This window comes from Terrapene carolina, unplaced genomic scaffold, assembly GCF_002925995.2.
Source record: "Terrapene carolina triunguis isolate 2854851 unplaced genomic scaffold, T_m_triunguis-2.0 Scaffold58, whole genome shotgun sequence".
NCBI classification, from domain to species: Eukaryota; Metazoa; Chordata; order Testudines; family Emydidae; genus Terrapene; species Terrapene triunguis.
Window position 1 is genome coordinate 52,295,233 of NW_020664409.1, and position 11,754 is coordinate 52,306,986.

General features: G+C 40.5%; 1 protein-coding gene across 1 annotated transcript in view; it reads left to right on the forward strand.

Moving 5' to 3' along the window:
* Nucleotides 1-11,754, forward strand: part of CLVS1 (clavesin 1) — a 112,379-nt gene that overhangs the window by 91,595 nt on the left and 9,030 nt on the right. The window contains exons 3-4 of the mRNA XM_024198454.2: nucleotides 4,352-4,462; nucleotides 6,086-6,321. Coding sequence (XP_024054222.2) covers nucleotides 4,352-4,462; nucleotides 6,086-6,321 — 347 coding nt within the window. The remainder of the gene's footprint in view (nucleotides 1-4,351; nucleotides 4,463-6,085; nucleotides 6,322-11,754) is intronic.

Genomic DNA, 11,754 nt, shown 5'->3' on the forward strand with positions numbered 1-11,754 from the left:
GCCGCATGCCAAACGTTGCCGACCCCTGGCTTGGGCAGTACCAGTACAAGCCTCCCCAGCACCCTGAGCCTGAGGAACTGTGCTGGTGGGGGTGGGAAAATAGTCAGCCCCCTTGCTCATTCAATGGGTAGACAAGCATAAAAATTCACCTCAGCTGGCTAACACAACCTGCCCTGTTTACATGAGGGCTTCAAAATGTGTTAAAGCATGTTAGCTAACATGTTTTAAAAATACACCTTTTATCCTAGCCTACATAAAGCCATAGGCCACTGAAGAGGCATCAGACGGCAATAAGTATCAGTTCCTATCACCACCAAACTAGGCTAGTTTCGGTCCCGGGACCTAGAGCTGAAAGGCTCCTTACACCACTATAGCATCAGTCACAGTACTTCTCTGTGGAGAAACTGTTACTGAACTATTAATATACCATCTGTGGAAGCTCTAAACCATTATAGGGACTGATCAAATGTACTGAGAAGCAAGAAGCTTTAGTTTTTGTGCTCAATATAGAGAAAAATGACCTGATTTAAACACTTTTGCTTGTGATTAAAACCCTCCCCAAATGTAGGCGAAACTGTGTTCAAATGGAAGAGGCTGTGCATTTATTTGCATTGGTGAGGGGATTTTTATACAGATTGCACTGGAATTTTGAAGGAGAGATGATTTTGCTTTTTGATTGCAAATGATTGTGTACACACATTGTCATTAGCGATGTGTTTGAGTCACAAAATTCAGAACTGGAATGTGATTTCAATCTGAACTTTCCCAAATTTGAAAGTTTGTTTGGATTTTGTGTGTTGGTTCAGCTCATTGGTGGTTGAAGTCCATGTCAAACAGTTCGGAAGGTTTGGATCCAGTGTTCCACCTCAGACCCATTTCTAACTTTTATGTTCAGAAGTTTAACTTTCCTCTCTAATATCCTTTGGTGTCAGAAGATTTGTATTTACTGTTAGAAGATCATCTTGATTTTTAGCCTTCAGCACAAAAGAATAAAGAAAGAACAGTAGAAGGTTTCTGCTGCGTGTTCACATGGCAAAATAAATAAATAAAAACACAGTGATGGAGAGAGTGGGAGGAAGTGGTGAAAAATTGCCTCTCACTCAACTCATAGATATTCCTCCCAAGTTATTTAACATAACATTATGTGCTTGACAGTTTTCAGTCCCAGACTGCTTTGCATTGCAGTGCAGAGGTGGCACATAAAACTTGAGAGAGGGAAAGAACTGAGTTATCCTCCCTTCTGATCTCTGAACTAGGAGAGTCTTTACAGTCTGAAAGAAAAAAGTATATTGAGGTGGATGTGGACTTCAGCATTTTCTTGAGAGTTCCACTCTGGCACTTTAGTGTTTATTTCTGTTACTGACTGCTTTGGAGAGAAAAAAAGCACTGGAAAGAGAGAGAAAGTCAAACCAAAAAAGAGGAATTCTGCAACAGAAAGTCTTTTCTACAGCACCAGTTAAGTCAATAACTAGAAACAAAAAGTTTCCTACAATCTGATTATGATGTTGTCATATTCTAGCCTCATGGAGCCAGATAAGTACATAGATAGCTAGTCTGAGAAATCCCCAGATGTCACAGTTTCATCACCAGTGCAGAAACTGAAAGACTACTACTGATTGCAAACGGCTTTGGATCAGGTCATTAATGCATTTCCAGACTTATTTGCAAGATGCAGTCCCTGCTCCCAGAAAACTCAATGACAAAATTATCATTGATATCAATGGGAAGGTTTAGGCCCAATTTTTTTTTAAGAAAGACTCAGCTAGAGATAAAAAAAATGTACTCAAGACACACACAAAAAAATTCTCATCATAAAATGCACCTTTCCACGGAATCACAAAGGCACAAGAAAGACAAAGAATTCCTAAAAGCACGAGTTCTCCAACAGAAAATCAACTTTAGTTACTTTCATCTTGCCTCAGAGAAATCAGCAGAGAGCCCAAGTGTGATCAGGGAGAGATCTCACACAGCTTAGTGCAACTAGCTAAAAACAATACAAGACACAATATACGAGACATGAGCTTTTCTTTCAAATATATTTCTGCTCTGATTGGTGACTTTGTGAAAATGGCATACTGGGGCTCCAGAGCTGTCGCTCAGCAATATCCATATTGAATGTACAAAGTTGAAAAGAAAAATGATGGGTGTTTCTAACTGATAGCCCTACAAACCCAAGCTGGGATATAAAAGTCAAGCTGGGCTCTTTCCTGTTCATAAGGCCCAGTAATAAAGACTCTGCAGGATGCTGCAGCAAGCTACCCTCTGTACCCCTTGGGGAATCCTATTGCCTTTTGGGGTTTCCACAGGTAATTAAGGCATACACTGTTTAAATGTGAATGCATTTAAACAATACAGTTGTATGGGTGGCTTCGCTATTGTACTTAGTATATCCCATTGTACACAAGCCAGAATCACTGACCTCCAGAGCTGTGTTGGGCTGACAGTTGTAAAACTTACTTTCCCCACTAAATTATATGTATATGGGCCAAGGGGAGGTATGCCAATATACACCACTGACCACCTGGCCCATATAATTCTGAATGCACAGAGAAAGTAGATTTACTTTGGGAGAAGGTGCCATTAGGGCTGGTCACAATACTCTGAGCGAAATGTTTTATTATTGGAAAATGGAATTTAGTTGAAATTGAAATTTGCCATGGGAAAAGAGCAATAGCAGGAAAATTGAACCAAAACATTTTGTTTTGGGTCAACATTAATCTCAATGTCTGCCTGAGCTACCATGGTGATTTATGGGAGTTGTAGTTCCAGGCGCTTAATTCCTCTATGCTCCCTTGTTTCCTGGCCATACTACATCTCTTATGTTGCACTCCAGTCTCTCCCTGTGGCTGAGCTACTGGGAGAGACAGTCTGCAGCTCTGCTACAGAGACCAAGAGGGACCCAGAACTACAGCTCCCATGAGGCACTGTGGGGTCTCAGGCGGACACAGAGAATAATGTCATTCTCAATGGAAATGTTTCAGAAATTGTCATTCTGTGAAATGTTTCTATATTTTGACTTTTCATCCCAAACTGGGACAAAAGCAAATATCAAAATATGGGAATTTCCCATGGGATTGAAATGCCATTTTCCGATCAATTCCAGGTGCTCTTTTTACATCATCCTTATACAGAGCAGAAATCCACTTTTGGCTTTGCTGAAAGTTCATACATTTCAATTTTTTCCCAGGTGCATCTACTTTAAAGGCCATATCCTCGCTGGTGTTAATCATCATAGCTCTGTTGAGGTCAATGCAACCACACTAATCTATACTAGCTGAGGAGCTGGTCCTAAAATTCTTACCGAATGCTATAGCCATAATGGAAATAATAATTGCCTTCCTTTGGAGCTGGTGACTAGCAAAATGTATCATTAGTGAATGTATCTTCTTAGTTGTTTATAAAGAGGTCCCAGTTCCTGTCAGAAAGCAGCCAACTTGCCTCTCTCTGTGGGTGTCATCAGCACATATATGCAGCAGCAATTGCACTGTTTCCAAAAGTGAAAGGAGCCTAGCCTATTCCCTGATAGACCCTGACATTTATATGATGTGAATGTAGATACAATATATCATTTACAATGTACCTTTAAAGAAACTCCAGTAGCCTCCTATGTATTATGTGTACCACATTGCAGTAGCATCCTATTGCACCTAAGCAAACACCTCTGTGAGACTACTCTACCTGAATGCTAATGCTTGGATATTTGTACTAAACCTCAGCAACAAGCACTTAGTGGTGTCAGTTTCCATGGTGCTGTCACATGCTCTCTCTGTCAACACCTTCACATATCAGCATTTCCCACCCACCTTGCTCCCCATAATGTGCTGCTCACTCACCCAGAAAGTTCAGCTATTGTAATGATGATTTAAGGGGGAATGAGAAAGGGGGGAGGGGCAAGGGCAGCAGAAAGGGTGAAAAAGTGAGCTGTGTGTCGGAACAGGAGTGGGAATTTGCAGTTCAGTTATGTAACACAATAAGGAATTAAAATTAGTCCCCTCAAGTGATGTTCAGGAAACAAGCTGTGTTCATCACCCAGGCTGCATTTCCCTTCTTGGCACAGTATGGTATGCTGGAGTGGAATCAGAAGAAATTTGGGCAGAGATCTTGATATCCGCTTTTTTTAAGCACTAGAAACCAAGGTGTAACTGCACAGAGGGAAATGGAATAATGGCTCCTTAAAACATGTGTTTCTTAGTCCTCCTGCACTACCCATCTCCCCACCACAAACCGACTACTGATTAAATGGTGCATCAGATGGTAAGATGCAAACTTGTTCCTTTGACTTTAGTCCTGCTGGCTGCCTGACTAATTTGGTGCATCTGTTAATTGCCTTCCATTTCTTTCTTCTCTACAGGACAGCTTTCCTGCTCGCTTTGGAGGAGTCCATTTTGTCAACCAGCCCTGGTACATCCATGCCCTGTACACACTAATCAAACCATTCCTCAAAGACAAGACAAGGAAAAGGGTAATTAGAGGGGGAGAATACCTGTGAAGCTTCAGACCCGAATTAGCTTGAATAGTTCCTTACTTTCTTTGCTTTATTCTTTTTTCTCTGTGTTTTTTTGATGGGCCTCTGAGAACTGCAGCTATGACTGAAGCCTCAGCTGGAGTTTGCAATTAGCCTAGATTTAATCAGTAATTCAGCAGAAATAGGTTATTTTCAGAATCCAAGTCAGGGACCACAGAACCTTTGATTACTTACAAAGAACAGGCGCTATCCTGTCATACAATGGATAAGGCATGCCTATGGACAGAGGAAGTATTTACTGAGCTGTGATAGTGGAGGGACAGGCACAGTCTCCCATTGAAGCCACCCATATGAAGAAGCTCCCATAGGGCTAGATTTCTGCCCAGTGAGGTACTATCAACTCCAAGGAACTTGCCAGTTTTGCTTCTTCAGCAGGTTGCCTTTCTTAATTCCCACTGGTGTCCACAAAACATCCACTTCTCTATATCAGCTCACACATCAGGAGAAGAAGCAGGTCTTTGGCTGCAGAGAGTACCTGAATTATTGGACCTCACTGTCCTTGCCCATTTTTATCCTGAAGTCCATAGTCACTAAAATGGATCTCAGAAAGGCACCAAAATCTGGCCTGGGCTCCATCTGAGGAGTATTGAACAGACTGAGGAGTCCTTCAGTGTGAAAACATGTCTGCATTAAAGAGCAGAAGGATAACTGGAGCTCGGCAGAGTGTTCAAATAAAACCCTAAATTACTAGAAGCTTTGTGTGGTTCAGTGTTTTGTTACAAATTCAGAAACTGAGGATAAGTTGAAAGAAAATTGTTCAGGTACATAGACTTGGGTCAGTTTATAAATGTGTTGAAACAGCACAAAATTAGCAATTTGTGCAATTTTGATGAAAAGTCAGTTAAAATGCCATGTTTTGTTTGAACCCAAAACAACTCACTTGACAGGAGAGAATGTGAATCCAAATGTGGATCCAAACTGAGGAAAATGTTCGCACATGACCCCTTGCACACCAAACCTACTGAGTATTTTCTGAGCTCTGAAAATAAATAGGTCTAGATTTTGGTGCCTATCTGAAATAGACAGTGATTCTGTCACTGAGCTGGGCTCCAGGTTTAATTGCTACTGTACCAGTTCCAGCTCGCTGCCTTTATGTTAAAGGTCTTCATGATCTTGTTCTAGTTTATATCTCTGATCTTGTCTCCTCTTGCTCCCGCTCCCTTAGCTCTCTTACAGACCTCTCACCTTTCCGATCCCTTTATCATCTTCTCTCACTCTCTTCTTCATGCTCTCTCTCTTGTGGCATCCAATAACAGAACCATATCCCTCTTCTTCAGAGCCTTCTTTAGAACACACTTCTTCCAGGAATCTTTCCTCCCTTCCCTCAAAAATAATTCCACAACCCACCCTTTCCCTGGTTTTATATAATATATACCTTATGGTAATGGCAGGGAACATCTCTAGTACCATATTTTCAGCGTTGACTTCAATGGGAGCAGAGTTAATCTAATGCTGAGTGCTTTTGAAAAGACCCACCCATAAATTGCAGAGCAAATTCACTGCTCTAAATTATAATGCTTTGTGAAATAAGGAACTGACTGTGCTTTTGTTTTGTTTCAGATCTTTCTCCATGGTAACAATCTGAACAGCCTTCACCAGCTAATACACCCGGAATGCCTGCCCTCTGAATTTGGAGGTACACTTCCTCCTTATGACATGGGAACTTGGGCTCGGACATTACTTGGTCCTGACTACAGTGATGAAAACGAATACACTCACACTTCCTACAACGCGATGCACGTGAAGCACTCATCCTCCAACCTAGAGAGGGGGTGCTCACCAAAACACATGACAAGGTGAGAACTGGCCATGAGTGCAAATTCTGTCCTGTTGTTTCACATTATAGGTTATGCATTTAGTCAGCACCAGTCTAATGGTTGGACTAACCCAATTTAATAAGAGGCAGGAGCTCATTTTGCTGAAGCTGAAAGTAAGGGGCACTTTAGCCTGAAGCGTGATTACGATGTGGCAGTAAAAGGCAAGTGTCGCAGCAGTACTGTAATTACTTCTCTGATTATGAATGATTGTGAACAAAAACAACTTGAAATTAATGAAACCCTTTACATTGTATTCAATGAAAAAAATCACAATGGAATGCCATTTCCATGGCATAATATACAGGATTATTTCTGTGCTGTTTTACATTCACAGCTGTTGCTTTAGTACATGCTGACCACACTTGTTAATGATAGATTTTAGCTCCCTTTAATGTACTACTGGTAGTTGGTATATAACAAGCACTGTAGCCCTCTAAAAAATGAAGAGTCTCCTTTAGGTGTCTATGCAATCACTACCCATTATCTGTTCAGCTAGTAAAGCTGGTCTCTGAAGCCTACAGGAAGACCTTTTACTTTTAGATCTGTGTTTAGTGCTTCCAAAACTTAAAATGATAGTTTTTAAATACACAAAGATCACTAATTTGCACTAATTGACTGGAGGGGGACCCAGTACAGAATAGTGAGGTTTGTGGATTTCTGAGTGTCATTGTAGGGCCTGTGCTGGATGACACCACACTCTGAGGTCTGGTCTATACTACACAGACCTATACTGGTGTAGCTACAATAGAATCTCAGAGTTACGAACAGCTCAGGAATAGAGCTTGTTCGTAATTCTGAAATGTTCCTCACTCTGAACAAAACGTTATGGTTGTTGTTTGTTTTTTTTTTTTTTTTTTTTTTTTTTAGGAGTAAGTGATTTTTGATCTTAAATCTCCCTTTTTCATGCAATACAAATGAGTTTTTCCCCCTATTAAAATAATTTAATCGCTCTCTTTTTCTCCTCTCAGAAAAGCTCTCCTTCTCCACAGGCATCATAAAATCTTGTCTCTTTTAACTCAAGGCATGATTTTGTTTAGATTTTATCAGATGACCAACACCTGTTGTATGCTTAGAGAGTGGCTTAAAAAAATATCTGACACTTTTAGTCGTCATACTATTTTCAAAGGAACAAAAGAAAGGATGATCCTAACAGAATCATAGATTTGAAGGCTGAAAGGAATGATTATGATTTCTTCTAGTCCAGTCTCCTGCATAAAACATGCTATGAGATTTCACCCAGGAATGCGGTTGAACTAAAGTATATTATTTATAAGACACTAGTTGGTTATATGGCCAATGAAAACAAAGTGATATAAACATATGCTAACTATTATTATTACAGGACCCTTCCGCTATTCAAAATATTCACTTAAAAAATGGGGGGGGGGCATGTAAATGCATGCGTTTCCAAGTACACAATAGTGAGAGTATTTTAATCATCAGAGCCCCTTCACCCTTTTTTTTTAAAAAAAATATGTAGTTGTAGTGCCTCATGTTTTGATCATAGATAAAGGCAGTAATGAACTGTAGTTCAAACTGCAGCAACTTTGAAACAGATGTGATAACCACAGCACTTGAGCAATACGTAAAGTCTACTAGTAAGTGAACGCTTTTGTAAGAGAATAGAGAATACAGTCTACAGCTGGCGGGGGAGGGAGGATTTACACAATATTTTGAGCCAACCTGAGCACACACCTCCCACTACAAGTTCTGTATGTGAAACATTATGTCTGCTCCATTCCCTCTGAGGACTTTAATACCATTTACATTGAGAAAACAAGGCAAGAACTACAGATCAGAAAGAAACCACCAAGAGATGGAATCAGAGAGCAACTAACCGAAATATGGTCTTACTTCATTTCATGAAGTGAAAACAAAGCTGACAGAAAAACAGAACCTTTGAGAGATTAGTAAAATACACCTTGCATTCTCACCTGAAAAACATACTGTGCATATCAAACTACATAACACCAGAGACAAGAAAATACCCCAGGAAGTCTCTGATGATGGCAAATGGTACAGATACAAAGAAGAAGAAACAGGTACATGAGCTGCTTCAGATACGCAGAACTGAGCTGGGTTTTGGAATACTAATTAGCAATGAGACCACAACAGTACCAACCTTCCCCATCCTCAGCAGTTTATTTTTCCAGTACCATGAAACTGCACAAGATCTGTTCTTGTAAACAATGTCATGTTTACATTAGCAAATGCCAGTCTGTGTAAATGAAGAAAACATTCTAAAAAACAGCATAGAAAATAGTTCTTGAGCCTAGGAATTAAAATGATTTTGAAAGCAGTTTCATGACCTGGCAAATATTATAGTGTGAACAGGGTCTTACGCAAACATCTGCTGTTTCCTTTTGATCCAACTAAGGACCTGAGCGGAAATCAACCACTCACATTGAGAAAAAATCATAACAAAGGGAAATGATAGCCCCATCCTCTGAAATTATCTCATACCATGGAAAAATACCAGAGCCCTAATACTGAATAACAGATGGAAAACACAGCAAAACTACTGATGACTCCAGATAATGAGTGCAATAGCCAGAACAGCAGCAGCAACAACAAAATCCATTCAGATTTGATTTGTTTACTACGATTCAGCTCAATGAAGTTTGAAATAGACAAGGTAATAAAACATGAAAACTAGCATTAATATAGTAATGGCAAAGTCAACTCATTCTTAAAGAGTGGTTATGTTGGTTTTAGATTGTTTATATGGGTGAGAACAGTGGTCAGTCATCTCTCTTTGGAAGAGTGTTCCGGTCTAGGTCCAGCTCCCGTGAAAGTTCTGCCTCCGGTGATGGTAAGCCTGTTTGGTTGAGCAATGTAGCTGTTGTGGGAGATCGTGATTATGGAGGGAGAAGTTCTCTCTCACCTAATGAGGGCCAATGCCAATGAGTTTTGAATATCAAGAAATGGGCCCTAAGAGTTGGACTCTCTATTCAATAGGTAGCCAGTACGGAGAGCAGAGCACCAGACTGAAGTTCTCATGGAGATCTTTGTTGCTTAATCAAAGAGCTGCTGCATTTTGTATCAGTTGGAGTTTTTTTCTGGGCATGTAGCTTCACGCTTAGATATAACGGGTTGAACTAATTAAGCCCAGGGGTCATGAATGCTCACCACACCAGTTACAGATGGCAATGACTGCCCATAGCTATTTGGACTTCTCTTAGCAGTGAGTGCAAAAGGATCTCCAAGCTCCAGACTGAGTTAGCAATCGGGGGGATGTTACAGAAGATGGTAATTCTTTGAAGATCTTCCCTTTTCCCAAGAGTGCCACCTTTGGGTTTGGGTTCAGCAGCAGTATGTATTCTGCCCTTACTATCATGTGAATCTCTTTTGTTTCCAATACCTGCCTCTCTATTATATCGCCGTCGCCTATCAACAGCTGGGTCTTGGGTCACTTCTTCCTCTGTGAGCTAGATCCTTGGCAAAGGTGATGGAAGGGGAATCCCTGACTTGTGGTAGGCTGGGACACAATTTGTCAGCTAACTGCTCCTCCTCCACTCTCTGTTGCCCATGTCAGCATAAGCGCACCCCTTGGAACTTGCCTTCAATCAAGACAGATCTGAAAAGCCAATGCCACTTAGAAATAAACTGTTGAGAAATGCGTGCGTCTGACGAAGTGGGTATTCACCCACGAAAGCTTATGCTCCAACACATCTGTTAGTCTATAAGGTGCCACAGGACTCTTTGTTGCTTTTTGTTGAGAAATGAAATTTATCAAAACTACCCAGCCAAAAAAACCTGTGTTAGGACAGAGTTTAGGTTGAGAACATGTAGCAGTGATTTAAGGGCAAAAAAACCATAGGCGCAGGAACTAGTGGTTCTTCATTTTATGCGGGGTCCCAGCTGCCGGCCCCGCGCCCGCCCCCAGCTGTGCTCCAACCTTGGCCCCCTTATGCTTGTCCAAGTCCCCCTCTCCCGGAGACATGGCCCTGCTCCTGGCCACAGCTCTGGGGAGTGGGGTGGACAGGGGTAAAGGGGCTGGCTTTCAGCACCCCCACTCTTATAAGTGTTCCAGTGCCATTGCAAAATACACGGCAAGGATGTTGCAATTATCCCCAAAATCAAACATTATAAACCCAGAAAATTCAGAATTACAGTTACACTTAAAAGAAATCCAGACATGCTAATGTGGAAATGCACGGTGTAGGCACCAAAACATCCTTAACTCTGCCCTATAGTGACCAAGGACCACATTTTCAAAGGATTTATATGCCTAAAGATGTAGTTAGATGCCTATTGGGATTTTTAAAAGCACTTCAATAGGTTAACCATTGACATCAATAGGAGTTAGGTGCCTAACCTAGTTAAATACTTTGAAAATTGCAGTAGGCCCCATCTTCATCTTTAGGTGCGTAAATTCCTTTGATCATCTGTCCCTGCATGGTTATAATTAAGGCATTTTTAGGATTTGTGACCCCAGATTAGATCAAATTGATTTTTAAATACACATTAGATTTTTTTTCCCCATATTTTCTGCTCATGATTCGGTTTCTTAAAGGATCATTTTCAAGACAAATATAACCCAATCTAATTATCAAATTTACTTCTACGGTCTCAGAAAAGTCCTCCAGTGCTCAAAGAGAAGGAGCTGTATGTTTGGGGAGGATAGATTCTATTTCCCATATCTAACAAAGACAACGTATGCCTGCTTTAAGAGAAAAAAACAACATAACTATGAAGCTATGACTGGTGCCAGTATAATAAACAAAGAAATAGATTTTAGAATATTTTTGAGCCTGAACTAGGGGGTCATTCTGGGCAGAGATGTGCAGGGTTCCTATTTATTCAGACTGGCTCCTGATGGCTAGGTTGTGGAAGTCAGGTCTTTCACTGTTTTATTAGTTATTAACTCCAGTGTGACCTTACTATCCCCCTTCAGCAGATGCTTCTGTTTTTATGGGGCACATTTGATGCTGGCTCACAGTCAGCACCTAGTTACTACCGAAGCGCTAATACCATAACATAACATAAATACCATAACATGAAAATTAGGGCTGTCGATTAATCACAGTTAACTCACGCGATTAACTCAAAAAAATTAATCGCGATTAATCGCAGTTTTAATTGCACAGTTAAACAATAGAATATCAATTGAAATTTATTAAATATTTTGGATGTTTTTCTACATTTTCATATATATTGTTTTCTGTGTCGTAATTGAAATCAAAGTGTATTATGGTTTAGTTTTGGAGACATGCTGTATAGTACAACCACCATTTTCTCTCCCACCCCTGACAGGTTACATAGCATGTTGGGGGGAAAAATGTCCCTCACACTTTGCCAATAAGAAAATTAATGGCTGAGAGTTTAACAGAAACATTTCCCCTGCTTATTATTTTCTACAAATGGAATAAATAACAGGAAGATGAACAGCCCTGAGGTGTTCATGAAATG